The sequence below is a fragment of the Elephas maximus genome, chromosome 7 (genome assembly GCF_024166365.1).
Source record: "Elephas maximus indicus isolate mEleMax1 chromosome 7, mEleMax1 primary haplotype, whole genome shotgun sequence".
In the NCBI taxonomy this organism is placed as follows: Eukaryota; Metazoa; Chordata; class Mammalia; order Proboscidea; family Elephantidae; genus Elephas; species Elephas maximus.
This window is the reverse complement of record NC_064825.1, coordinates 125,052,777-125,080,380: the sequence shown is the minus strand read 5'-3', so window position 1 is coordinate 125,080,380 and position 27,604 is coordinate 125,052,777. Positions and strand designations below refer to the sequence as shown.

At 51.7% G+C, this 27,604-nt stretch overlaps 1 protein-coding gene across 2 annotated transcripts in view; it reads right to left on the bottom strand.

Annotated features, from left to right (window-relative positions):
- Positions 1–10,603: 10,603 nt before the first annotated feature.
- Positions 10,604–27,604, bottom strand: part of FADS2 (fatty acid desaturase 2) — a 43,962-nt gene continuing 26,961 nt past the window's right edge. The window contains exons 6-13 of one of the 2 annotated variants that reach the window (XM_049892187.1): positions 23,739–23,799; positions 23,191–23,267; positions 13,857–13,954; positions 13,517–13,613; positions 13,123–13,202; positions 12,257–12,382; positions 11,794–11,871; positions 10,605–11,479 (exon numbers count right to left, since the gene is read on the bottom strand). In XM_049892187.1, the coding sequence (XP_049748144.1) occupies positions 11,820–11,871; positions 12,257–12,382; positions 13,123–13,202; positions 13,517–13,613; positions 13,857–13,954; positions 23,191–23,267; positions 23,739–23,799 (591 nt within the window). In that variant the 3' untranslated portion in view covers positions 10,605–11,479; positions 11,794–11,819. Of the gene's footprint in view, positions 11,872–12,256; positions 12,383–13,122; positions 13,203–13,516; positions 13,614–13,856; positions 13,955–23,190; positions 23,268–23,738; positions 23,800–27,604 lie in introns of both variants that reach the window. The other variant, XM_049892186.1, reaches the window with a different exon arrangement.

Sequence of the window (27,604 nt, the reverse complement as noted above, 5' to 3'; positions counted from 1 at the left end):
AGAGAAGTTCAGGCCCTTGGGCCATAGGAGGCTTGGGGGCAGGATGGTGACCTCTGCTCCAGGTGGGGGAGCCCTGGGCTTGGATCCACTGAGAGCCTATCCCTTCCTGCCCTTCATCCACTCAACAGCGACCTTGGGCCAGGCGTGCTGAGCTTAACCCACTTTGCCCCTCCACAGAATGGACGGGGCTGCTCTGGGCAGTTCAGGATGAAGGCCAAGGGCTGAGGGCCAGACCTGCAGGTGCTTCTGAAGCGTGGGGAGAGCAGGCCACTGTTTGTTCTGACCTGCACCTCCTCTTCCTATGCCCACTGTGATGAGGGACAGGCAGGTCACCTGCCCATCTCAGTACCCCACTTCACATCGCTCAGGTGGGGTGCAGCCTGGCTGCCCGAAGTAACCTACAGGAGATGACCAGGTCTCATCCTGCCCCGTCTGGGCCTGGGCCCTCCCACATTTGCTGTAGTGAATAGACTGGGCCCCAAGGTCTGGCTTTCTGCATCCTGAGTCCTGGGAATCTGGGAGTGGGATCTGTGGATGCACACGGGCTGGCCAGTGTCCTCGGGCAGGTTGCTGCCTCACACCAAGTCTCAGGCTCCTCAACTGGAAAATGGGTGCGGTGCAGTGGGCCTGTGATTGTCAGTCAGGAGAGGGCTTTGAGTTGCCTCCTGGGGCAGCCTGCAAGTGGGAAGAAGGGGGAACCAAGTTGCTGGGCCCCTTTTCTCCCAGCACCCATATACTTCAACTAAAGGAGGTCCATGCTGAGCTGAAGGTGTCAGGAGCTTTTAAAAAAAACGGGTGAAACTCTGAGCTAGGATTCTCTGAGGGCCCTTCTGCAGCGGGATACTGGCTGTCCACGCTGCAGAGACTGTCCCTGCCTCAGCCTGGGCCCATCCACCTGCCTGGGCTCCCTCCAGGGGTACAAGGGTGCAAATACTATAGTTTTCCTGTTCAGTCTTCCTGGGCCCACCTTCTGTGGGGGTGGAGCTGGGTAGGGAGTGGGAGATGCTCGTGCTGCCCCTAAACCCACCCCCAGGAGGCAGTGGTGGAGGCTTTGCCACAAGGCAGCCCTGGATGTCTGCTGGTGAACAGCAAACATCTTCCAGGACCAGGTTTGAAGGTCCCTGAGTGGTTCAATCGGTTAACACGCTCAGCTGCTAACCAAAAGGTCTGAGGTTTGAGTCTACCCAGAGGAAGATGGAAGAAGAATCGATGCCTTCGAATTATAGTGTTGGCAAAGAGTATTGAATAGACCACGGACTGCCAGGACAAACAAATCTGTCTTGGAAAAAGAACATCTAGAATGCTCATTAGAAGCACAGATGGCAAGACTTCATCTCACATACTTTGGACATGTTATCTGATCTGCCGGTGTTGGGTTCACCAACTCCTGCAGTCACGTAGTTAGGAGAAGCCTCCAGCCTCACCCATGGACTTGGGACTTTATAGCCTCTTCCTGGATATAAATCTCTCTCTCTCTCTCTCTCTATATATATAGACGCTTCACTGGCTTTGCTTCTCTGGAGAGCCCAGCCTAAGACAGCCACCAAATGCATGAGAAGATGCTCAGCATCTTTAGCGATCAGAGAAATGCAAATCAAAACCACATGAGATACCATTTCACTTCCAGTAGGAGTGAAAGGAGCCCTGGTGGCACAGCGGTTAAAGTGCTAGGCTGCTAATTGAAAGTTTGGTGGTTCGACACCTGGAGCAAAGGAGAATGAAGAACATCAAAGACACAAGGAAAATATGAGCCCAAGAGATGGAAGGGGCCTCAGAAGCCAGAAATTCCATCATCCTGAGACTAGAAGAACTAAATGGTGCCTGGCTACCACCAGTGACCACCCTGGCAGGGAACACAACAGAGAATCCCTGATGGAGCAGGAGAAAAGTGGGAGGCAGACCTCAAATTCTAGTAAAAAGACCAGATTTAACAGTCTGACTGAGACTGCAGGTACCCCAGAGGTTATGGCCCCCGGACTCTCTGTTAGCCCGAAACTAAAACCATTTCCGATGTCAATTCTTCAGACAAAGATTAGACTGGACTATAAGATATAAGATGATACTGGTGACGAATGTGCTTCTCAGCTGGAGTAGAGACATGAGACTATGTGGGCAGCTTCTGTCTGGAGGCGAGATGAGAAGGCAGAGGGGGACAGGAGCTGCTTGAATGGACACAGGAAATACAGGGTGGAGAGGAGGAGTGTGCTGTCACATGGTAGAGAGAGCAACTAAGGTCACATAACAACATGTGTATAAGTTTTTATATGAGAAACTGACTTGAATTGTAAACTTCCACTTGGCGGTTCGAACCCACCAGCCACTCAGTAGGAGAAAGATGTGGCAGTCTGTTCCTGTAAAGATTTACAGGCTTGGAAACCCTATATGGAAGTTCTGCTCCACCATATGGGAACCAACTCGAAGGCAATGGCTTTGTTTTATTTTTTATTTTTGGTTTAGGTTGGCTAAGATTAAAAAATAAACAAATGTTGGTGAGGATGTGGGAAAACTGGAACCCTTATCGATTGCTGGTGGTAATGCAAAATAATACAGCCGTTATGGAAAACAGTATGGCAGTTCCTCAAAAAAGTAAAAACAGAACTACCATATGACCCAGCAACTCCACTCCTAGGTATATGCCCAAAAGACTTGAAAACAGGCTCAAACAGAGACTTGTACACCAATGTTCATTGCAGTACTATTCATAACAGCCAAAAGGTAGAAACATGCTAAATGCCTATCAACAGATGAATGGATAAACAAAACGTGGTACATACATACATACAGTGGAATACCACTCAGCCAGCAGGAGAAATGAAGTCTTGATACATGCTATAGTATGGATGGAGCTTGAAGACATTATGAGAGTGAAATAAGCCAGTCACCAAAACCAAAAAGCAAACCCACTGCAGTCGAGTCAATTACTGGCTCGTAGCAACTCTATAGGACAGAGTAGAACTGCCCCCACAGAGTTTCCAAAGAGCGCCTGGTGGATTCCAACTGCCGACCTTTTGGTTAGCAGCCATACTTCTTAACCACTATGCCACCAGGGTTTCCAAGCCAGTCACAAAAGGACAAATATTGTCTGACCTCATTTACATAAAAGGCAAGGAAAGGCAAATGTATAGAGACCAAAGTTTATTAGTGGCTACCAGGGCAGGAGTGACGGGGAAAACGGGGGTTAACTGTGATGGAAAAAATCACACTGATTAAGGGTAGGGTTGCACAGCCCATTATTTTAATTATTGTGAATAAGTTGTACACCTGTAAAAAGTTGAATTGGCAAAAGTTATGTGATAGATATATTTACAGCAAAAAAAAAAAAAAGAAAAAAACAGTAGCTGCTAAGACTGCTTATGTACAACCAAAGACCTCATGGGATTTGGTTCCTTGGTTTGGAAGTCTAGGGTCATGGGTTCATGGGACATCCCAGGTAGTTGGCCTAATAACGTGTTTAGTGCTTCTGTTCTACCTCCTAGTTCGTTGAATAGTGCCTGGGATCTTAAAAGTTGGAAGTGGCCATCGGCCATTGGCCACTGAAGACACAATAATTGGTCTCTACTCACCTGTAGCAACAGAGGAAGAAGGACAGTCAGGAATAGGAGGAGGAAAAGGAATGTGTGGCTAATTGACTCCCTGAATAACTGCCTCTTTTGCCATGAGACCAGAAGAACTGGATGGTGCCTGGCTACCATTACTGCACATCTTAATCAAGGTTTCAGTAGAATAATCTTGATCAGAATGAGGAAAATGCAGGACAGAATTTCAAATTTTCAGGAACTCTAGACTTTCTGGAGCCATGGTGGGTGGATGAACCCCTGAAACTATTGCCCTGAGATAATCTTTAAACCTTAAATCAAAAATACCCCCTGAAGTCATCTTAAAGTTGAATGATAGTTTAGCTTAACTAGTAAAAAAGGTCTGCCTTGAGCATTATGCTGTTGTAAGAACTATCTATAGGGGATCAAACTGACAACAGCAACTCGAAAAATTAGATAGGAATCTTAGGGGACAGCGAGTTTATTGTAATGGGGGAGGAACAACTCAGAAAAGGAAGGTGAGAATAGTTGCACAGCTGGAAGAGTGTAATCAATGTCACTAAATTGTACGTGTAGAATCTGTTGAGTTGGTGTGTGTTTTTGCTATGTGTATTCTCAACAGCAATAAAATAAAATTTAGAAAAAGAAAATGAAGAGGCATATTATAAAATAGACTTGAGAAAATATACGCAGTACATATAACCTGACAAAGGAATTTTTTTAAATCAGGCTACATAAAGAATTCCTTAAAACTTGATACAATACTTTTTGTTTAGATTCTTCTCAAACTAATTTCTGTTAGAGACAGCTTTGGAGTTGTTGTTTTCTATATGGATATCCAGTTGTTCCAGCACGTTTTGTTGAAATGACTTTTTCCACTATTGAATTGCTTTCATGCCTTCATAAAAATCAATTGATCATTAAAAAAAAAAAAAGAGAGAGAAAGATTTATAGCCTCGAAAACCCTGTGGGGCAGTTCTATTCTGTCCTATGAGTTGAAATTGACTCGATGGCAATGCGTTTCTTGTTTTTAAGAAACTTGGTGGTCAAGATTAATGACACTCTAATGAAATGTACTTTAAAATTAAAATTAGTAAAAACAAACAAAAAGATTAAAAAAAAAGATTACAGCCAAGAAAACCCTATGGAGCAGTTCTACTTTGTAACACTTGGGGTCCCATTGAGTCGGAACTGACCTGAGGGCCACTAACAATGACATTGCTGATGTCAGATGGATCCTGGCTGAAAGCAGAGAACACCAGAAAGATGTTTACCTGTGTTTTATTGACTATGCAAAGGCATTCGATTGTGTGGACCATAACAAATTATGGATAAGATTGGGAAGAATGGAAATTCCAGCACACTTAATTGCGCTCATGAGGAACCTGTATGTAGATCAAGAGGCAGTCATTTGAACAGAACAAAGGAACACTGCGTCGTTTAAAGTCAGGAAAGTTGTGCGCAGGCCTGTATCCTTCCACCGTCCCTAATCAATCTGTATGCTGAGCAAATAATCCGAGAAGCTGGACTATACGAAGAAGAACGGGGCATCAGGATCGGAGGAAGACTCATTAACAACCGGCGATATGCAGATGACACAACCGTCCTTGCTGAAAGTGAAGAGGACCTGAAGCACTTACTGATGAAGATCAAAGACCACAGCCTTCAGTGTGGATTACACCTCAACATAAACAAAAATCCTCACAACTGGACCAATAAGCAAGTTATCAAGAATTTCATTTTATTTGGATCCACAATCAACACCCATGGAAGCAGCAGTCAAGAATCAAAAGATGTATTATTGCATTGGGGGAATCGGCTGCAAAAGACCTCTTTAAAGTGTTAAAAAAAAACAAAACAAAGATTTCACCTTCAGGACTAAACCTTGGTGCTTTCAAATTGCCTCATATGCTTGTGGAAGCTAGACAACGAATAAGGAAGACTGAAGAAGAATTGATGCCTTTGAATTGTGGTGTTGGTGAAGAATATTGAATATACCATGGACTGCCAGAAGAACGAACAAGATGTCTTGGAAGAAGTACAGCCAGAATTCTCCTTAGAAGCAAGGATGGCGAGACTACGTCTCACATACTTTGGACATGTTATCAGGAGGGACCAGTCCCTGGAGAAGGACATCATGCTTGGTAAAGTAGAGCGTCAGCGAAAAAGAGGAAGACCCTCAACGAGATGGACTGACGCAGGGGCTGCCACAATGGGCTCAAGCATGACGATTATGAGTATGGCGCAGGACTGGGCAGTATTTTGTTCTGTTATACACAGGGTCGCCATGAGTTGGAACTAACTTGACAGCACCTAACAACAACAATACGATGCTTACAGCTACTACCATAGGTGGTGACACTTGCTCCGTGCAGGGCAGGGGACAACACAGGTCCCCTGGGCTCTTGTGACTCTTCCTTGGGCTCTCCCTCCTGGAAGTTCTCCTTAAGCCTTGGGGCTCCTCCTCTGCGCCCCCTCCCCACAGCATGTGGCTAGAGCCTGGAACACTGGTCTCATTCACTGCCAGAGACTGGTGCCTGCCCAGAGCCTGGCCCTGGAGACCTCAGCATGTGTTTTCTGGGATGGGGAGACAGACAGACAGACAGGGTGTTGGGTCCTGCTTCTCACACCCTGAGCAATGAGTCCTGGCCCAGGTGTGAACAGGTAAGTGGCCTCCTCAGGTGGTTCTTATGTATAATTTCCTGGGAACTTGTTAAAAATGCAAATTCTCAGCAGGGGTTCAAAACTACTGCCTGCCTCAAAAGCAAACTCCTTAGGTCCAGAACTGTTCCCTCTGCCAGGAATTCCCCCTCCCTGTCCCCACCTGTTGAAATCCTATTGATTCCTGGTACCACATCAGCATGCTGAAGCCAGGGAGGGCCCCAGATGGCATCCCTTCCATTCCCTGCCTGGCGAGTCTCAGTCCACATCCTGGCAGATGGTCCGCGGAGTCCCTGTGCTGGCTCGGATGAGCTTATCTGGGAGATGTGAAGGAGGACTCCTGGGGCAGGGGTCTTGGCAGCGCATCCCAACCCAGCAGGAACACTGAGCCTGCAGCGCCACCCAGAGGTATCCAGAGTGTCTGCAACGTGGGGTGGACCATGCTCCGGGCTGCCCCTGGTGGTGGCCAAGGGACAATGGTGGTTCAGTGGTGGAATGAATTCTTGTCTTCCTAGAGGGAGACCTGGGTTCGATACCCAGCCACTGCATGTCATACACAACCACCAGTCATCTGTCAGTTATGGCTTCCATGTTACTATTATGCTGTACAGGTTTCATTAGAGCTTCCAGACTAAGATGGACTAGGAAGAAAGGCCTAGCGATCTACTTCTGAGAATCAACCAGTGAAAACCCTATAGATCACAATGGTCTGATCCATAACCGATCATGAGGATGGCTCAGGAGCCAAAAACAAAAAACCAAACCCATTGCCATCGAGTCGACTTCGACTCATAGGGACCCTATCGGCTCAGGAGCAGCATCCCCGATTTTGTATTTCTAACAAGTTCCATTCCGTTATGAATGAGGTCACCATGAGTCGGGGCTGACTCAATGGCAACCAACAAGAAGTAAGAACCCTTGCGGGCCTGCCCTAAAGTAGCCACCCCAGGTCTCTCCATATTGCCTGTAATCCCACTGCTTGTGGGTCAGCCTTGTGTTCCCACTCTGTTCCCTCATGTTCATGTTCCCAGGGACAGGTCACCCACTCTCTTCTCTGGAGCTAATCTCCCCCTTCCCCATCTGCAAAAAAACAGGTGTCGTCGACTCAATTCCAACTCATGGGACCCCAAGTGTGTCAGAGTAGAACTGTGCTCCATAGAGTTTTCAATGGCTGTGATCTTTGGGAAGTAGATTGCCAGGCTTTTCTTCTGAGGCACCTCTGCATGGCCTTAAACTACCAACCTTTCAGCTAGCAGACGATGTGTTAACGGCTCGCACCACCACCCTATCTATAGGTCTCTTCCCATTCAGTCACAGAACAAACTCTTAGGGAACATATGCCAGGTTTGTAAAAGAAAGGAGGGAGTCCTGGGTGGAGCCTCTAAGAAACCCTGGAACCTTCTTTGTCTGCACTGAGTCCAGGTGTTGGGACTTGGTGGGCTGGGGATCAGAAACCCTGTGGCTTTGTGGGTATTGGGAAAGAGTCTCAGGGGAACAGCAGCACAGGAGGAGGTGACTGGGCGGGTGTGGTGAAACGAGTTCCTTTAGGTGGCCTTTCGCCTTGATTCTTTGGAAAAAGAGCTTGAGAGGTTTTCCCCCTACACCCTGAGCAGTTACCTTTGCCCTAGTTTTCCACCCCAAAAGGCTTGTTAGTTTTCTCCAGGTTGACACTTTCTGGGTAAGCTGTAAACAAGGATGGTTTGATGCTTGTCGCCTGGCCCTGGGCTGCAGCCTGCCCTGTGGTGGGTATGCATTTTTGAGGGCTGGTCAACAATATACTATGTAAATGAAGTGTCTGCGGCAGGAGGGCTATACCTTGAAACTGACAAGGAGTTTGTAGCTAAAACTAGCCAGCCCCACAGAGATTTTTGGGACAGAAAGAAAGAACAGAGAAGCAGAGAGGAGGCAAGGAATCTCCTAAGAGAGCTCGAAAACAATCAAGGGCTGTAACACTGAAGATAGCAACAGGCCCAGAAGGGACCTGGCGGCAGAGCAGGGAGGGCAATAGGCCTGTCCTCAGAGAGAGAGAAAGACCTGCACTGCCGAGAGGAGCTGAGAGAGCTGTCCTGCACTGAAGGCTTTGCCTACGTGTTTCCGCATCCTGATCCCGAGTTGTACCCTGTTCTTTAATAAACCACTTAATTGTAAGTATGGTCTGCGAGTTCTGTATGGCCACTGCAACCGATTAGCAAACCCAGAAGAGAAGTAGAGAGTGCTGTGGGAGGGGACGGCTGGTGTCAGAATTGGTTAAAAGGTTGGAGAGTGGAGGTACGTTTGACCTGTACCTCACAGGGCCTAGGGCTGATTTTGATTCACATCAACCCCTCTGAATTTCGACAGGCACTGTTACTACTACTGCCGTTTCATAGGCAGGCATGGTGTCCCCAGCTTCTTGATCCAAGTGTAGTGATTAGGGGCAAGGCAGGGGTGAGAAGAGGAATCACAGCAGAAGATCCAGGTGCCCGTGGATGTGGGCCAAGATTTATTTTGTTCCCTTCATGGCTTTCGTGTCCACCTAGCCCTTCAGTTCCTCCACAACATCTGCCCCACCACCCTCCCCCTCCCCAGAATCCCTGGTTTTCACCGATGGACCTTGGACTTCCAGCTGGTAGGGGGCCTGGACTAAAGGGAAGAGCTGGTCACCAGCTCTGTACTGTTTCATCCTGGGAGCTGTTCCATCCTGGGAGGTGGGGGGACCAGGTCCAGGTGGGCAGCAGGGATGGATGGAGTGTTCTCCAGCCTGGAAGAGCTCGGAGGGGTCTACCAGGAGGGTAGGCCCAGGGCTCTGAAGTGTTCTGAGATGAGTATCCTTAGAGACTGTCTAGTCCAGGACCTTCACAGGAGACTGTGGCCCAGAGGCCCAGGGAGGGCAAGGCTCTCACCCAAGGCCACAGAGAGTCAGAGGGAGGTTCCTGACTCCTGAGTCAGGGTTGCTTCTGCAACTCCAGGCCCTAATCCAGACACCGTGTGGTCACCAGGGAATCACACAGATCTCAGCTTGGTCAGCTGGCTGAGTACACAAGGTTGGGGCAGCACAAGGGGCACCAAAGTCTACTCCGGCTCCTCCCCAGCCCTGCAGGGAAGAGGCACAGGCCAGGTGGGGAGCCCCTGGGTACTGGCTACTCTGTCCGTCTGGACTCTTCCCTGGCATACCTCACTTGACCCTGCCAGCTGAGCCAGCCTCAGAGATGGACTGTCAGAGAGCACCCAGGGGGCCAGTTCCTTTGGACTCCGCGGGCTCTGGGGTCAGACAGACCTGAGGCCCAATCTCTGTGCCATTGCTTATGAGTTAGTGGCCCTGGGATGGGGTGATCCTGGCCTCCCTGCAGGCTGCCGGGATGGAACGAGCCATTATGGGAGCACAGGGACAAGACAGAAGGATCCTAAGAAGAGTTAGGATTCCAGCTGCCGCCAGTGCTCTATGCGCTTCTGGAAATGGGTGGAGGGAGCCCGGGAGAAGCCAGTTAACATGAGGCTGTGGACCGGGTCATGGACGGACAGTGAGTGGGTCCAGGGGTGAGGGCAGGCTATGCTCGGGGAGATGGCAAATGAGGATGTGAGGAAGGGAGCCTGTGCAAGCCCCTCCTCGCTGCCCTCTGGAGACCTTCGGGAAAGCTTCATGTAGCTCACAGGCATTTTGGGTTTGCATCAGCTGCTGAGGGTCCCTGAGGAGGAAGGTGGCTGGTTTACTTCCACAAAGTTCCCAGCCCAGAGTGCATTTCAGGGAAGGGAAGAGGATGTTCTCTAAGAGCAGAGGCAGCAGGTGGACTGACCACAGGGGAGGGAGGGCTGCCTGTGTATGGCGAAGGAGCCCTGATAGTCCAGTGGTTAAAGCACTTGGCTGCTAACCAAAAGGTGGGAGGTTCAAACCCATTAGCCGCTCCAGGGGAGAAAGATGTGGCAGTCTGGTTCCGTAAAGATCACAGCCTTGGAAATCCTATAAGGCAGTTCTACTCTGTCCTAGAGGGTGACTATGAGTGGGAATCGACTCAATGGCAGTGGGTTTGGTTTGTGTGTGGTGAGGGCCCAGCCGGCTGGGAGTCTGGCCTGTAGGAAGCATGTCAGCCATCCACCCGAGACTGTATACTGAGCTACAAGGCAGTGAGAATAAAATTACCTCTTTTATTGCCAAAAACCATAGGGTGGGGAAGCAACATGGTGGAAAGTAAGATCAGGTCCCTACAGATCTATTCCACCTCTGGGGAAGCGTGAGCAGCTAGCTGGGCCTGTCTCCTCAGTGGAAGGCTGCAGAAAGGCCTGTCAACACTAGATGCGGTGCCTCCACTCTGAGCTCTACATGCCCCCCTTCCCTGAATCTAAATATTGATTAGTGGGTTAGATTTTTAAAAGCAGCAGCTCCAGTGGCAGCAGGCTCCCCTCCCCCTCCCTTCTCACTTTTCTAGCCCCTCTTCCTCCTCCTCTCAGCTCCCTCTACCCTCACAGGTCCCCCCACTCCCCTTGCTCCTTAGGGCTGCCTTGTCCAGAGACTTCCTCTTATCTCTCTGGTGCCCACTGCCCTCCCAACAGCAGGCACTGGGGCCTGTGGTAAAAGGCAGATTGTCACAAGGCCCACCCCCACTGCCATGTCCCTATCAGAGGGCATCCCATAGCACAAGATTAAAATAACATAAAATAAGTGTAAAGACAGGAGAGAGAGAGAGACAGTGAGACACAGCACTTCGGAAATAGCAGCCCCATGTGAGGAGAGGCTGAGAGGACACTTCTTGGCTCCAGTGACCCCCGGCAGCCTGCAGGGCCCGACTCCGCCAAGCCCAAAGGTCCTGGGCTGGCTGGGATGCCTGGATGGGACCACTCAGGGAAGGTGGGGTCTGATGGCCCCAGGAGCTCAGGCCTCCCATCCACTCAGGGGTGGCCTGAACCCATAGGTGGGCTGCCTACTCCTAATCTGGCCACTGCCTCTGCTGAGCCCATGTAAGTGACTCTCCTTTTGGTCCCAAAATCATGGGCTCTAGAGTTTGGTAAGATGGAATGGAACCTGCTAGAGCCCATGGTCAGAGGCAGAGCGGGTGGGGATGGAGGAGGGCAAGTCCCTGGGACCCAGGTCTGAGCTGGCTGCCCAGCAGGCAGAGGGAGTCTGAAATCAGGGCCCAGGGCATCTGAAGAGAAACTGGGCCTGCAGGGAGGCCCCAGTCCCGACGCTGGCCCAGGTAGGGCACAAAGCAAGCAGCCACGCAGAAGGGCAGGGCAGATGTGGAATCAGGCCTGGAGTGCAGGCAGCCATTTTCTTGACTAGCACCCTACCCTGCAGACCCCAGGAGAGTCTGAGGGGCAGAAGGGAGAGTGTAAGGCCAGTGCCCAGGCTGCCAGAAGGGGCCTAGGCTGCATTAGTGGACTTCTGGTCCCCGCCAATTTCAGGGCCTGAGGGCAGAGGCAGGGTGGCACCGGGAGAGGGCCCAGGCTGACAAGGGCAGGCCCCATGAGCAAGGGTGGAGGCAGAAGTGAAGGGAGAAAGGAGAGGAGGAAAAGGGAAAACCAAAAATGGGGCCAGTGAGTGCTGCGTGTACCCCAGCCTCCTGGGTACCCTCAGAACAAAAACCCACCCTTCCCTTTGGCTACCACCCCACCTAGCCCCTACCCCACGGGTGCCCGAGGGCTGCGGCTTCATTTGTGGAGGTAAGCGTCCAGCCACAGCTGCCCAGACTTCTTCAGAGAGCTGTGGAGAGAAGGGAGGGTGTCAGGTGCTTTCCCTCAGCTCCAGGGCATGGCCGCCAGGGGATGCCTGGTCCCTGGGACCTGCAGGGCTGCTAGCTCAGGGCTCGCCAGGGAGGGCCCCCTATTCCCCGGCAATTCCTAACACAGGTTTCGTTGCAAGGGAGGTGCCCTAGTTGGGGGGCCCATGCCAAGATGGCAGATGTGGCCCCTGGAGTGGTTGGCACTGTCTCCACCACAGGGGCCTTAGCTGTTTCTGGGTGGGGCCCAGGTCCCTGCTTGGGGCTGACTACGTGCTTCTCGGTCCCCTCAGCCCCCACCCCGACCCCTGTCCCAGAGGTGAGGAGGGAGTTGCCTGCAGCCTCCACTGGCCTCAAGAGGTCTCTTACCCAATGATGTCCAGCAGGGCCCTCAGCAGTGGCTTCTCCTGGTACTTGATGCCATGCTTGGCGCACAGGGACTTCACCAGAGGGGCAACCTTGTGGAAGTTGTGCCGGGGCATGGTGGGGAAGAGGCTGGGAAGAGCAGTAGGGGGCACAGAGCATGAGAAGCCTAGGACAGCACACTGCTCCCCACCCTCTGGCTGGAGCCCAGGGAGCTGGATGCCAGGACTGGGGACTGCATGGGCCTGGGGCCACCTGGACCGTTGGCTGGCATGGATGTAGAGGGGCAGTGGGGCTGTTCATGGACAGGGTGTTTGTGCTTTAGGCAGGTGGAAAGATACTAGATGGCCAGAGACAAAATATTATGTTTTCCCAAAGAGGAAATGGAAGCAATGGATGGGGGGGGGAGGCGAGAAGAGGAGGCAGAGGAAAAGGGACAGTGACAGGAAGTGAGACAAGGATGAGGGGAGCAGGGCTGGTGGGGAAGGCTTGGGGGCAGTCCCTCGGCTTCACGTCCGGCAAGCTATGTAACCTAGCTGGGCCTCAGCTTCCACATCAATAAACTGGGGTCAACCACTCCTGCCCTGCTAGCCTCAAGGATCAAACAAAATGCCTGTGCGATTGCTCTGTAAACTGTAAAGGGGGATGGCTATCACTGTGACCATGGAGTACAGCACCCGGGACACCGCCCCACCCCTGGGAGACAGCACCAGGGAGCCTCTCTCCTGGCCTCTGTGGGGCTGGCTGCAGAACACAATCGAGGGTTTGAACAGGGACTTTGTCAGGGGACGGGTCACCCCCAGGTGTGGCCCAGCGTGGGACATTTCCTCCCACTGTTTTTTGCCCCCCGAGCCCTACAGGTCCACACTCACTGGTGCTCGATCTGGAAGTTGAGGTGCCCGCTGAACCAGTCATTGAAGAAGGACTGTTTCACATTGCAGGTGGCTGCCAGCTGCCAAGGGGAAAGGGAGGAGTGGCCAGGAGCACAAGGAGGACCCAAAGGCCTCATTTCCATGAGCCTCAGTCTTGCAGCCCAATGGAGGGGTGGGCCACCCTTTGTGCCAGCCCTCCTGCCTGGAGTCCCCACTCCTCCAGAACCCCACCTGTCCCTCCAGAGGCCGCCTGCTGCCCTTTCTTGCTTAGCCCTGTGGCTGCCATGGGAAGACACAGGCAGCCCTGAGGAAGCCCAGTGTGGGCCTGGGTTGGTTCACCAGAACCAAGTTTCTGGGGGCTGAGGACATGGCGACCAGCTCTGGCTGCCCTTACCTGGCTGCTGAACCAGTCTCGGTAGGGTTCGCGGTCAATTTCCATGACGATGTGATTCATCTGAGTGACCCACACAAACCAGTGGCTCTCCAGGAACCTGGAAGAGGGCGCTGTTCAGTGCGGGAGCCTCAGGCAGCCCCACAGGGCTCTCCGTGGGGCCCAGGCCACTGCGGGAACAAAGCCACTCTCCCAACCAGCCCAGGGCAGAGGCGGGGGCAAGTTGGAGCCCCAGTGAGGTCCCAGAGCTGGGGGTGGGGCCCTCAGATGGCCCTCATGCCAAAGCCCCCATAATTGCTAGTGCTCCTGAGGCCCCAGAGATTAACCAGAAAAGCTCAGGCACCTGATGAAGTTGAGGAAGAGGAAGGCTCCCAGGATGCCATAGAAAGGAATGTAGGTGATGAAGAAACGGGTGTAGTAGCTGATGGCCCAGGCCAAGTCCTGCAGGGAGAAACAGGATTAGATACAGGCCAGCCCTGGCCTCCCTGCAAGCATGCCTGACCACAGACCTGTGTACACACACACACAGCCTTTGTTTCTAGAGAAATGCTGAGTGTTTGAGCTGCAGGAAGGGGACTGTGTGCTCTGCTTAGGGAGAAGACAGTGACGGGGAACAGGGACATCAGCAGAGAGGGCAGCCCTGGGCAGGGGCCAGAGGTCAGCAGCCTTTTCATGGTCCAGAAGAATTCTGAAGGTGCATATATAACCTCCACATGCCCCCAACACTTGACAAGTCCACAAAACTGGCCTTCAGCTCCGACTTTGCTCATCAGCACCTGGATCTCCTTCCTCTCTCTCATTCCCTCAGGACAGTGTGGGTCGCCAAGGCCAGTGGACATCATTGGTCCCTTACCTCAGGGCCCTCCCAGGGACCTCTGACACTGCTGGCCCCTTTACCATGCCCCACTTCCCTCCTGTCCCCTCCACTCCAATTTCTTCTTCCTGCCCCTCACTAGGGCCTTTCTGGGATCCTGAGCTTGGGCGTCTTCACTCTTCCTGGGTAAGTGCCTCGTTCTGGCTGCCCCCACTGTCTCTCATCCACTGCAGACTCACAGCCCATCCCTCTCCACCTCCTCTCTGCCCCAAGTCCAAATGTTGTAGCTGGACCATGGCTGTAAACTCCCAGTGGTCTCTTGTTTTCATTTGTGTACCACGGCAACTAGAGTGATGTTCTACACACCAAGCAGACCCTGTTTCTCCCCTGCTAAGGCCTTACGTACACCTGGGATAGCCCACAGAGCTGTGCAGCATCTGGCCCCAGCCTACCTCCCTAGTCCCATCAGGAATGTCTTTCTCCTATAGCCACCCTGATCCACCTCGCGCCCACCTCAGAACCTTTACACTGTCTGTTTCCCCTGCCAGAAGGGCTTGGTACCAGGTCTCCGCACGACTGGCTCCTTCTTGACACTCGGACCTCAGCTTCCTGTCATGTCCCCAGTGACACCTTCCCTGATCACCCGGCCTCAAGTAGTCCCCAGTGTTTCTTCAGAATATTGTTGTTGTTACTGCCACTGAGTCGGTTCTGACTCATAGCGACTCTATGTAAAAGAAAACATTGCCCAGTCCTGTGCCATCCTCAAATTGTTGAGACCGTTGCAGCCACTGTGTCAATCCGTCTTGTTGAGGATTTCTTCTTTTTCGCCGACCCTCTAGCAGACATGATGCCCTTCTCCAGGGACTGGGCCCTCCCGATAACATGTCCAAAGTACATACATAAGACGATGTCTCGCCATTCTTGCTTCTAAGGAGGTCATTAGTGTTCAATGCGTCAAATTATTCATGAGATAGTCTCTAAATTCAGGTAGGGTATACTCGAGATGTTACTTTGGCTTTCGTGGACTTGTTTTAATTTTCTTCAGCTTCACCTTGAACTTGCATATGCGCAACTGATGGTCAGTTCCAGTCGGGCCCTGGCCTTGTTCTGACGGTTGATATTGAGCTTTTCCTTCGTCTCTTTCCACAGATGCGGTCTATTTGACTCCTGTGTATTCCATCTGATGAGGTCCACATGTATAGTTGATGTTCACCCTGAATAGGTCGTTGGTCTTGCAAAATTCCATCATATGAATTCGAGTCGTTTCTATCACCAAAACCATATTTTCTGACTACTGATCCTTCTTTGTTTCCAACTTTTGCATTCCAATCACCAGTAATTATCAATGCATCTTGATTGCACATCTGATCAATTTCAGACTGCAGAAATTGGTAATTTTTTCATCTTTGGCCTTAGTGTTGTTGTTCTTAGGTGCCGTTGAGTTGGTTCCAACTCATAGCAGCCCTGTGTACCACAGAACGAAACATGGCCTGGTCCTGCGCCATGCTCACAATCATTTTTCTGCTTGAGTCCATTATTGCAGCCACTGTGTCAATCCATCTCACTGAGGGTATTCCTCTTTTTCGCTGATCCTATACTTTACCAAGCTTGGCCTTAGTAGTTGGTGTGTACTTTTGAATAATAGTCATATTAACTGGTCTTCCTTGTAGACATGTGGATATTATCCTACCACTGACAGTGTCGTATAAGAAACCCTGGTGGTGTAGTGGTTAAGTGTTATGGCTGCTGAAAAAAGTTGGCAGTTCCACTCTGTCCTATAGGGACACTAGGAGTTGGAATCAACTTGATGGCTACGAGTTTGACAGTGTTGTACTTCGGGATAGATCTTGAAATGTTCTTTTTGTCAATTAATTCAACGATTTGCAATTCCCAGAATAGCAGACCATATGATTGTCCGATTCAAAATGGCCAATACCAGTTCGCTTCAGCTCACTAATTCCTCGTATATCAACATTCAAGCATTCCATTTCATTTTTAACAACTTGCGATTTCCCTGGATTCATACTTCACACATTCCACGTTCTGATTACTAATGGATGTTTGCAGCTATTTCTTCCCATTTCGAGTCATGCCACATCAGCAATGAAGGTCCCGAAAGCTTGACGCCATTCACATCATTAAGGTCAACTCTACTTTGAGGAGGTAGCTCTTCCCCAGTTGTCTTTTCAGTGCTAGATCAGACAATTTTTGCAGAAGTAGATTGCCAGGTCCTTCTTCCTAGTCTGTCTTAGTCTGGAAGCTCTGCTGAAATCTGTCCACCACGGGTGACCCTTCTGGCATTTGAAATACCAGTGGCATAACTTCCAGCATTGTAGCAACACACAAGCTGCCACAGCACCACAAACTGACAGATGAGTGATGGTTCAGAATATTAGACTATTTTATTACCATCCAATCACTCCCTGATAAGTTCTGTTTCTTGCCTAAGGACTGGAACCCAAGCTCTGCGAGAGGAGAGACTTGGTCTAGCTCAGTGCTGTGTCCCCACTATCTGCCACATGGTTGGTGCTCAATGTTGTTGAATGAATCCACTAGTTCTGTCAGGTCTACATTCTAGATGCTTCTCCCTTCCAGCTGCCACTGCCTTGTCTCAGTCTTCTTAGCTCTCACCACCCCAGAGAGACTCAGCAGGAAGAGCCTCAGTGTACAGGCTCTGGGGTCAGGACTGCCTGTGTTCCAGGTCCATCGTTAACTTTGTGTAGCTGTGGGGGATTTACTTAGCTGTGCCTCAGTTCCCCCATCTGCATGATGGGAAAAGAACCTCCCACCTAGGTTGCAACCATAAGCATATCCTTTCACGTAGGAGTGACAATGATTCCAATCCAGTCCCTCCACCACACTGCCTCCATTAACATCTTTCTAAAATGCAGATCGGCCCACATCACTGCCATCTTCAAAGCCACCACTGGCCCCCTTCCCCACTGGCCCCTGGGTAGGATGCAAAGCCATTCCTGTGCCTGCCCACAGATCTAGCATCATCTCCAACCAGTCTCCTGACCTAAGTGTCAGGCTCCTTCTTACTGCTGTGTGTGCACACACATTGCTTCAGCTGCCCTGAGGCTCCTTCTCCCCTTATCCACTTAGCAAATCTATCCTTCAATCCAGCTTTACTCAGTTAAGCTCCGCAAACATTCATGAATGCCTTCTTTCTGTAAGGAACTGAGTTAGGTGCTGGGAATACAAGGTCTCTGAAAAGCCCTCAGTCTAGATGGACAGGCTTATAAAGAGATCGTTGCAATGTCATACGGAAGGTGACAGAGATGGCTGCAGTGGACAATGGGAGCGTGGCGAGGGGTCCTAACATGATCCTGGACTTTAGGAAGGGACCACTTGGTTGAGGCAAACAACTAATGCGCTTGGCTGTTAACCAAAATGTTGGAAGTTGGAGCCCACCCAGAGGTGCCTTGGAAGAAAAGTCTGTTAATCTACTTCTGAAAAATCCGCCACTGAAAACCCTATGGAGCACAGCTGTGCTCTGACGCACACGGGGTTGTCAGGGGTCAGAACTGAATCAATAGCAATCGGACTGGTTGACCATTAGCAGCAGTGCCCGAGCTGGGCGGGCTACATCAGGGATCAGCTGTTCAAGGGGTGGTAGAAGAACGTTTGCAGTAGATATGAACAGAAGCCCAGACGGGCAGGACTGTGCAGTGCGAGCTGGGAGAGACAGGGAAGCAGGGGCTATATATTTATATACAAAGTGCGCATTCCATACACTGCGGCACAAGTGCTGGAGGTGGGGGTGAAAGAGGAGACGGGGAGGTAGACCGCGGCCAGATCATGTCTGACTAAGGAGCCTGACCTTTATCTTAGAGCCAGAGGGGAACCACTGAAGAGATTTGAACGACAGAAGAACTTGGTTAAATCTGTAGCTTAAAATAAATCTTTGCCAACTGGAGAAGGAGAGATTAGGAGGTTATTTCAAAAGCTCAGACAAGAAGCAATGGAGGCCTAAACCAGCCACAGGGCTGATAAGAAGGTGAGATTCCAGAGCTAGTTAGGAGCCAAAAGGTGGCTGCATTCCTGACAGTGTGGTTGTGAGGAATGCAGGCTGGTTCCAGTGCTGGCCTGGGTGACCAGGGCGGGGGCACCATCAGCCAAATACAGAAGGGAGTGGAGCAGCTTGGGAGGGGCTGGGAAAAGAAGAGTCAGAAAGGCCATGAGTGGCTAAGGGCAAGATCTCAGGAGCCAACGAGGTAGCTTCAGGGGGCCGGGGAAGGAAGTATGACAAGTCCTGCCACTACTTTTCATCGAATTATTTTAAATTTCTTTTTGTGAGTTTCTGTAATGCAGTAGTCAATACATATACCTACAATGCAGGTCAGAGTCCTTGGGTAGCACAGTTAACCACTTGGCTACTAATCAAAAGGTTGGCAATTCAAAACCGCCCAGAGGAGACTCGGAAGAAAGGCCTGGCAATCTACTTCCAAAAGATCACAGCCAGTGAAAATCCCATGGAGCACGGCCCTACTCTGACAGGCATGGGGTTGCCATAAGTTGGAGCTGAGTCGACAGCAACTGTTTTTTTGGTTTTTTGTTATAATGGGGGCATGTGCTCACTTATTTATTTTTGTGTCAAGAGTGATGGACTACCAAACGGAGACCACTGAATTCTGGGGTAGGTGGGGAAGGAGATGCAGTGAAGCCACCTGAGCAGAGCAGTCAGATAGATGGGAGGAGACTCAGGAGAGGTGGGACTTGGAAGTCGATAAGGTAGAACTTCAGGAGGGAGTGGCCAGTGGTGGCCAGTGGCTGAATGGCCCTGTTGAGATAGAGCAAAAGTCCAGGGTGCTGAGCCTGGAAAGCATCCCGGAGTGTGGCCACTGGTAACTTTGCCAGGATGGTAAGAATCCCTGGGAAGCCCTCCTCAAAGCCCTTGGAGTTCACCAGCCCCGCGATTCTCAGCCTCCGCACTTTGGACATTTTGGGCCAGGTTATTCTCTGTCAAGGTCCCTGGGTAATGCAAAGGTTTGAACCCACCCAGCAGCTCCACGGAAGAAGGGCCTGGTGATCAGCTTCAGTAAAGACTGTTGCTGTTGAGTCAATACTGACTCATGGCAGCCCCATGTGTACACAGTAGAACCGTGCTCCGTGGGGTTTTCAAGGCTGTGACCTTTTGGAAGCAGACCATCGGGCCTTTCTTCCGAGGCACCTCTGGGTGGATTTGAACTGCCAACCTTTCAGTTAGTACTCAACCGTTGAACCGTTTGTGCCACCCAGGAACTCCTGTTGACAGGCTTAGTCTGCTGCTGTTTTATACACCAGAGCCCAAGGCTGGAAGCCTATCCCCTCCTGGAAGCCTGAATCCTACTCCCCCAGCCCTGGTGAGGGCAAGGCCTCTGGTTCCCACTGCCAGATGGTTCCCTGGGCCCTGAAAGGACTGAGGTGCCCTCTCATATTTCCCTAGCGCTGCCATCAGATCCTTCTGGGACACGGTCTGATTGCCTTTCCTGCTGTCCCTGCTCATTGCTTTGTCCCTTGTGGAACAAGTGCAGGGAAAATGATCAAATATTTACTTCAAGCGTCATCTGCTGTAACCCAGTGCCGTCGAGTCGATTCCATAACAGACTGATTAAAATACCCCCGGCACTATCCCTGACCCAGCACAGCAGGGCTCAGTTCCCATTCTCATGTGAATCCTTCCAAAACCCAGGGGGGCCTCTGCGGAAACAGCATTGACCACAGTGGCCCATGGTCTGGCTTGAAATTTGGGCCACTCGGCTAGTCCAGAAACTTGGAGTCAGTTACTCCCTCTCTTGCCCTCACTGGCCAGAGTAACACAGGGTTAAACACCCTCACGTAGGTGGCAGTGTTTAACTGTGCCTGGAACACAGTAAGTATTGGCAAAACGTTCACTTTTTAGAAAAGAGTACATCCTAGAAGTGAGTGCAGACAGATTTCCTCCTGGCCAGGGCTGGTGGGCTTTGAGTCATACCTCCTCCCCAAACACCCCTACCTGCTCCTGACGTCACCAGGCACGGCCCCTTTGCCCATAATTTCAATGGCAACATCAGACAAAATACTTTGAAGCTCTTAAATTACTAGACAAACATGTTATTACTGTTAGGTGCCGTCAGGTCAATTCTGAATCTAGTGATACCATGTGACAGAGGAGAAATGCCCCATAGGGTTTTCTTGGCTGTAATCTTTACCGAAGCAGACTGCCAGGTCTTTCTCCCAAAGAGTAGCTGGTAGATTCAAATAGCTAAACTTTCGGTTAGCAGCTGAGCGCTTAACTGTTGTGCCACTAAAAAACAAACAAAAAACGAAACCTTTTGCCACTGAGTAGATTCCGATTCATAGGACAGAGCAGAACTGTCCCACAGGGTTTCCAAGGAGCACCTGGTGGATTCAAACTGCCGACCTTTTGGTTAGCAGCCACAGCTCTTAACCACTGTGCCACCAGGGTTTATGTTGCTCCACTAGGGCTCCTCAAACATGAGGTGTTGTCATTTGAAAGAGAGAGAGTTGGCTGGTTGCGGGGGGAGTATAGCAAGTGGCATCAGAAGGTTCTAGTCTCCAGTGCACCACCTGGAGTCACTTGGTTATTACAGATTGAATTGTGCCCCCCCCCCAAAATATATGTTGTAAATCCTAACCCCTACACCTGTGAATGCAGCCCCATTTGGGATTGGTATGCCAAAGATGACATACCCCTGTAGGTTATGTCTTAAACCAAACATTCTTGAGATATAAAAGGAACTCCTTAGGCAGAAAAGCAAGGAAGCTCAAATGGAGAATGACGGATGCCAGATGGAGATCTCCAAGGAACCAAGGAGGAGAAGCTCAAAGAGACAAAGCTTTTCTCCCAAAATGAACAGAGAGAGTCTTCCCTCAGAGCCAGTGCCCTGAACTCGGACTTCTAGCCTCCTAAACTTACCGATGAAGATCATAGACCACAACCTTCAGTATGAATTACACTTCAACATAAAGAAAACAAAAATCCTCACAACTGGACCAATAAGCAACATCATGATAAATGGAGAAAATACTGAAGTTATCAAGGACTTCGTTTTACTTGGATCCACAATCAACGTCCATGGAAGCAGCAGTCAAGAAACCGAATGATGTATCTGCACTGGGGAAATCTGCTGCAATAGACCTATTTAAGGTGTTAAAACAAAGATGTCACTTTGAGGACTAAGGGGCACCTGACCCAAGCCATGGTATTTTCAATCACCTCATATGCATGTGAAAGCTGGACAATGAATAAGGAAGACTGAAGAAGAATTGATGCCTTTGAATTACGGCGTTGGAGAAGAATAATGAACATACCATGGACTACCAAAAGAACGAACAAATCTGTCTTGGAAGACGTACAGCCAGAATGCTCCTTGGAAGCGAGGATGGTGAGACTGCGTCTCCTGTACTTTGGACATGTTATCAGGAGGGATCCATCTCTGGAGAAGGACATCATGCTTGGTAAAACAGGGTCAGCAAAAGAGAGGAAGACCCTCAACAAAGTGGACTGACACAGTGACTGCAACAATGGGCTCAAACATAACAACAATTGTGAGGATTGTGCAGGACTGGGCAGTGTTTCATTTTGTTGAACAAAAGGGTGGCTATGAGTCGGAACTGACTTAACAGCACCTAATAACAACAAAGACAAACTGTGAGAAAATAAATTTCTGTTCGTTAAAGCCACTCACTTGTGATATTTCTGGAGTAGCAGCATTAAGAGACTAAGACTTTGGGCAAGTCTTAAACTTTCAGAGCTTCAACATTCTCAGGTGTTAAATTGGGTTAAAAAATAATAACAAAAGGCCAGAGAGACCTGCCAAATCTAGTTAAGTTGACTGTCCACTCGTCTGCCCCTCCTGTGCCCCTGTCACAGTGAATCCCACTCTGCCAAACCAAGCTCTGCCTGTGCCCAGTACAGTTAGTTTATTCAATCAGCTTATTCAATCCTCTTATGGGAAACCAAGCCTGCACGTACGTAAACCCAAGGATATGCTGAACAGCTCGCTCTGGGGTCCCTTTCTCTCTCTGGAAGCAGAACCCGGAGGCTCCTTTGAGCCTGTCTTCTTAGCCAGTGCCAGGCTTCTCCCCATTTTCCAACCAGAGGGCAGCGGAGCCTAGTTCTCAGGGCCACATGGAGAAAACGGGAGGATGATGGCATTACCACATTGTCTTCAGGAACTTTCTCAGGGGGCTCCGCAAAGACAGTGGCTGCTCTGGGGGGCCCCAGTGTGTGATGAGGGAGATGTTCTTTAGGACGGGCCTGCTGTGGCATCCCTGACTCCTGGTAGCCTCAGAGAAAGTCCCTTCCTGAGTGTGACAAGGCAGCTACCCGTGCGGAGGAGATACCTGGGTCCACCAGGCCACCCCCAGAGGCCCTAGGGTCCATTCACTCCAGTCTCTCTGCTCCCACCCCCAAGCCAGGCCTGCCACCCACATACCACCAAGTCCCCCCAGCCAGGCCTGCCACCCACTCACCACCCAGTCCCCCCGAGCCAGGCCTGCTGCCCACTCACCACCCAGTGCCCCTCCTCCTGGCCCCGAGCCAGGCCTGCCGCCCACTCACCACCCAGTGCCCCCGAGCCAGGCCTGCTGCCCACTCACCACCCAGCCCCCCGGAGCCAGGCCTGCCGCCCACTCACCACCCAGTCCCCCCCGAGCCAGGCCTGCCACCCACTCACCACCCAGTCCCCCCAGCCAGGCCTGCTGCCCACTCACCACCCAGTGCCCCTCCTCTCGGCCCCAAGCCAGGCCTGCCACCCACTCACCACCCAGTGCCCCCGAGCCAGGCCTGCTGCCCACTCACCACCCAGCCCCCCGGAGCCAGGCCTGCCGCCCACTCACCACCCAGTCCCCCCAGCCAGGCCTGCCACCCACTCACCACCCAGTCTTTGCGAACAATCATGGTCATGATGATCTGATACTGGAAGTACATGGGGATGAGCAGCGGCGGGCCAACTGCAGAGACAGCAGAGACGTTAGAGGTGTCCCGCCCGCTCCCTCTGAGCAGAAGGATCAGAATGCTGAGCGGGTGTCTGGCTCTGCACCTCATAGGCAGGGGCAACCAGGGACCCTGGGGCCCCAGACAGGAGCTGGGAGCCTTTCCCATCACTGATGGTATGCAATCAGCACCCACACCCTGCCACCCAAGGGTCACTGAATGGGTGACCTGGGGTAAGCATTTAAGACTCTCTGAGCCTCAGGGTCCCCATCTGTAAAATGGGGCTAGAAGGGCTAGGCCAGGCTGGCTGCTGCGGCTCCTCGTTCTCTAACAAGTGGCCAGCCCAAGGTTTAGGTTGTGGGAACACCTTCCTTGGGGAAGGCCTCACTTTTGGACTACCTTAGCTGTGTGTCAGCGGGAGGGGTGGATGGGCACTCTGGGTGAGAGGAGGGCCTGGGTTCCGGGATGGGGGAGGGAGCAGTGCTCACTCAGGAAGAAGTACTCGTGCTGGTGGTTGTAGGGCAGGTATTTCAGCTTCTTCTTGCCGTACTGAGGAGAGAGGAGAGACTGTGAGCTCCTGGCACCCCCAGTCCCAGCCTCCACACCCTCCCCCACCTCAGGGCAGCCTCTGTCCCTTTCTGTCAACCTGTACCCTAGTCCTGCCAATGCTGGTGCCTCTCCTACCCTCTGGGCTCTGGGCCGCTCCAGCTAACAGCCAGTGATATTTCCTTAGCCTCAGCTGAGCACCCAGCCCTGAGCTGCATCCTGTTCACCCCTCGACTCATTCAGCTCTCCACAACCCCTCGAGGCAGGCGCTTCGGGGGCCGAGGCTCAGAGTCAGTCACTGACCAAAGCCACATGAAAAGTGGGCCAGGCTGGGGTCTGAACGCCCAAAGCCAACTCAGAGCCCTTGTGACAGGCACTAAACAAGTGTGTTTGTTGAGTGAATGTACACGGGCACAGCTCACACAGCGGCAGACACATGGGGTGGCTCCGGGGTGTCTCCGCTCCTTGGGGAATGAGCAAAGCCCCCTGGTCACACTGCTGAACCTGCCTCAGCCAGGAGAAGCAGAAGTGAGGGCCTGGGGAATCGTTGACAGTCACCAGGCTGGGAGCGCCTGCCTCTGCTCGCGCTAATCACACCATCCCAGGTGGAGGCTTTACCCTGAGGTTGCCAGCAGGAGCGATGAGGCCACAACAGGTCTTCCTCGAGCCATATCTGGTATCTGAGCTTCCTCCAGAGGCACCGGCCCCCACCCCATTGAGCCTGCACTCTGCCACCCAGAGACTCCAACTGAGGGGGGCCAGGCAGAGGCTTGGGGATGCTAATTATATGAAGCTGCTCAGGCCACTCGGAAGATGAGCCAAGTATGGCCTTTAATTCCATGGGCTAGTCACAGGGGACCAGGTCACCCTGCTCCTCAGAGACTGAGACCAAAAGGTGAGGCTCGCCAGGTGGCACCTGAGATTCTGGGGCCATGTGGGGAGGCCCGGGCATGGCACCAGATGACTTGTTCAACTCCGCCCTGCTTCTCACCAGCCCCGACCCCTGAGCAAGTCTCTGAGCCCTTCGGGGCCCGCCTTGGCCCCCAAATCACTGGATGTGAAGAGGGGCCAGAAAGAACATGGATGCGGCTGCCAAGTGCTAACCCCTGAGACACTGTCCCCACCTGCCACTCCCGTATCCAGGGGCAGGAGCTGCCCTCCCCGGAGGGGTCTGGCCCTGCTTTGTGGTCAGGAGATCAAAGCATGTTACAGCAGGAGAAACCTTGGCTGTCGTCTAAGCCACATCCTTTTTCTCCAGGTGAGAGCAGGGAGGGAGTGAACCCTCAGAATCACAGGGAGTCACAGGATCCCCACAGAGAGAGACCCTGGATCAAAACAGAGTCTAGCATGTCCCCAGGACGTGCCTCTCAGCGCCAAGGGCATGTTCACAGCACACCTGGCCAAGGCACCACCAGAAGCTGTCGCTTTGCTCCCTGTGCCCCCTAAGCCTTGTCAGGGATCCTCACTCGAGCCCATAAAGGATGTCATTTGCAGAAGACTGTCACCAGGGCTGGAAACCCTGGTGGCATACTGGTTAAGAGCTATGGCTGCTAACTAAAAGGTTGGCAATTCGAATCCACCAGGCGCTCCTTGGAAACTCTATGGGGCAGTTCTACTCTGCCCTATAGGGTCACTATGAGTTGGAATCCACTTGACAGCAACAGGTTTGGTTTTTTTGGTTTGGTCACCAAGGCCAGGGCTGAGGCTGGCCTTGGAGAGGTCCGAGCTAGGGATGACCCAGAGGGTAGCTCTGACGATTTCCGGGGGCTGGGAGGGGGGTGATCAGGAAGGCCTGGCAAAGGGGGCTGTTGTTCAGTGTTGTTGAGTTGTTTTTCGACTCATAGTAACTCCGTGTGACAGAGTAGAACTGCCCTATAGGGTTTTCTAGGCTGTAATCTTTTTTTCTTTTTTTAATTCTTATTGTGCTTTAAGTGAAAGTTGACAAACCAAGTCAGTCTCTCATACAAAAACTTATATACACCATATTCCTAGTTGGTCTCCCTCTAATGAGACAGCACTCTCCTTCCCTCCATTCTCTATTTTCATGTCCAGTCGGCCAGCTTCTGACCTCCTCTGGCCTCTCCTCTCTTCTCCAGACAGGAGCTGCCCACATAGTCTCATGAGTCTACTTGATTTAAGGAACTCACTCTTCACCAGTATCATTTTCTATCCCACAGTCCAGTTCAATCCCTGTCTGAAGAGTTGGCTTTGGGAATGGTTCCTGTCTTGGGCTAACAGAAGTTCTGGGGACCATGACCTCTGGGGCTCTTAGGCTGTAATCTTTACGGTAGCAGATTGCCAGGTATTTTCCTAAAGAGTGGCTGGCTGGGTTCAAATCTCCAATCTTTCAGTTAGCAACCAAGCACTCAATCATTAGCCACCAGGGCTCCTAGGATGGGGGTGCACCCCTGAAATGGCCAGCTTAGGGTGACTGCAGTGGCCTGGGGTTTCTGGGAACCCATGACCCACAGAACAGACCTCCTGGCCCTGCACTAACCTCCTTCCAGAAGACAGGGAACAGGCCCACGGTCAGAAGGCCCTTCCACCACATCTCTGCCACATGGGGAGTCCTCTCCGTAGGGTTCAGCTCCATGTGGGGAGTGAGCTCAAAGGGCAGCCCAGGCAGGTCAGCAGAGACCAGAGGGTTCCCGCAGAAGGACTGAGGTTGGCCAAGCAGGTGTGTGCAGGTGGGGGAAGCCACCTGGGGAGTTCACATGAAGCTACATTTGCTCAGCAAGACACTGTTGTCATGGCTTTATGGTGGTCTTTGGGGTATGATAGAGATTATAGGGCTGAAGCTCCCCTGAGCTTCCCCTGGCTGGTGGGCACTGCTGGCTCCCTATGGCCTCCCATTTCACCCCTAAACTGACCTACAGGAGCCGACAGTATTTCTTGGCCCCTGGCAGTAACAGGCCTCTCCACTGGGGCTGAGGTCTGCTGATTCCCGGCCTTAGGGACAGAGGTTCAGGATCCGGAAACAGATTTGTGATCTGAGCAGACGGCTTCAGCTCCCTGAGCTTCGCCTCCTCGTCTGTAAAACGTGTAGTGCATGCACGGGGCTGTCAAGAAACCAGCTGGTGAGGTAGATGCAAAAGCACTTTGGGACTGCCACGATATACTTGTCACGGCTACACGTGTGCGTGCACAGGATGCCACGCCACACCACTGCTTGCCCGTTCCAGTAAACTGGCACCTCCCATCTTGATGACCTCAGTTGGGGGCAACTAAAAGGTCATCTGTGAGGGCAGGGCTGACCCACTGCACTCGTCCCTGCAAACCAGGAGAGCCAACTGCAGGCTAGGTGAGGCCACGCCCTGCCATGTGCCTGACCTGACTTGGGTTTCACACTCTGGCTCTTTGTCAATACCTAGCTGTATAAGGAGCCCTGGTGGCGCAATGGTTAAGCCCTCAGCTGCTAACTGAAAGGTTGGTGGCTCAAACCCACCCAGCCATTCTGTGGGAGAAAGACTTGGCGATCTGTTCCCATAAAGATTACAGCCTACAAAACCCCACGGGGCGGTTCTACTCTGTTACATGGAGTTGCCATGAGTCGAAAACCGACTCAACAGCGCCCAACAACAGCAAGCTGTATATGGAGGAAGGGTAGAACAGGAAGAAGTATTTTACAATGTTCCAGGCTCGGGGGATGAACTGAGTTACCATCAACAAACACATTTACTGAGCGCCTTACAGGTAGTGGCCCTGGCAGGGTCCCGAAGGACACACAAGTTCTGGCTTTGGAGCCAGACGGCCTGGGATTGACACTGTCTGTTTTTTTTTAGCTGTTACATTCAGTAAGTTACTTCAT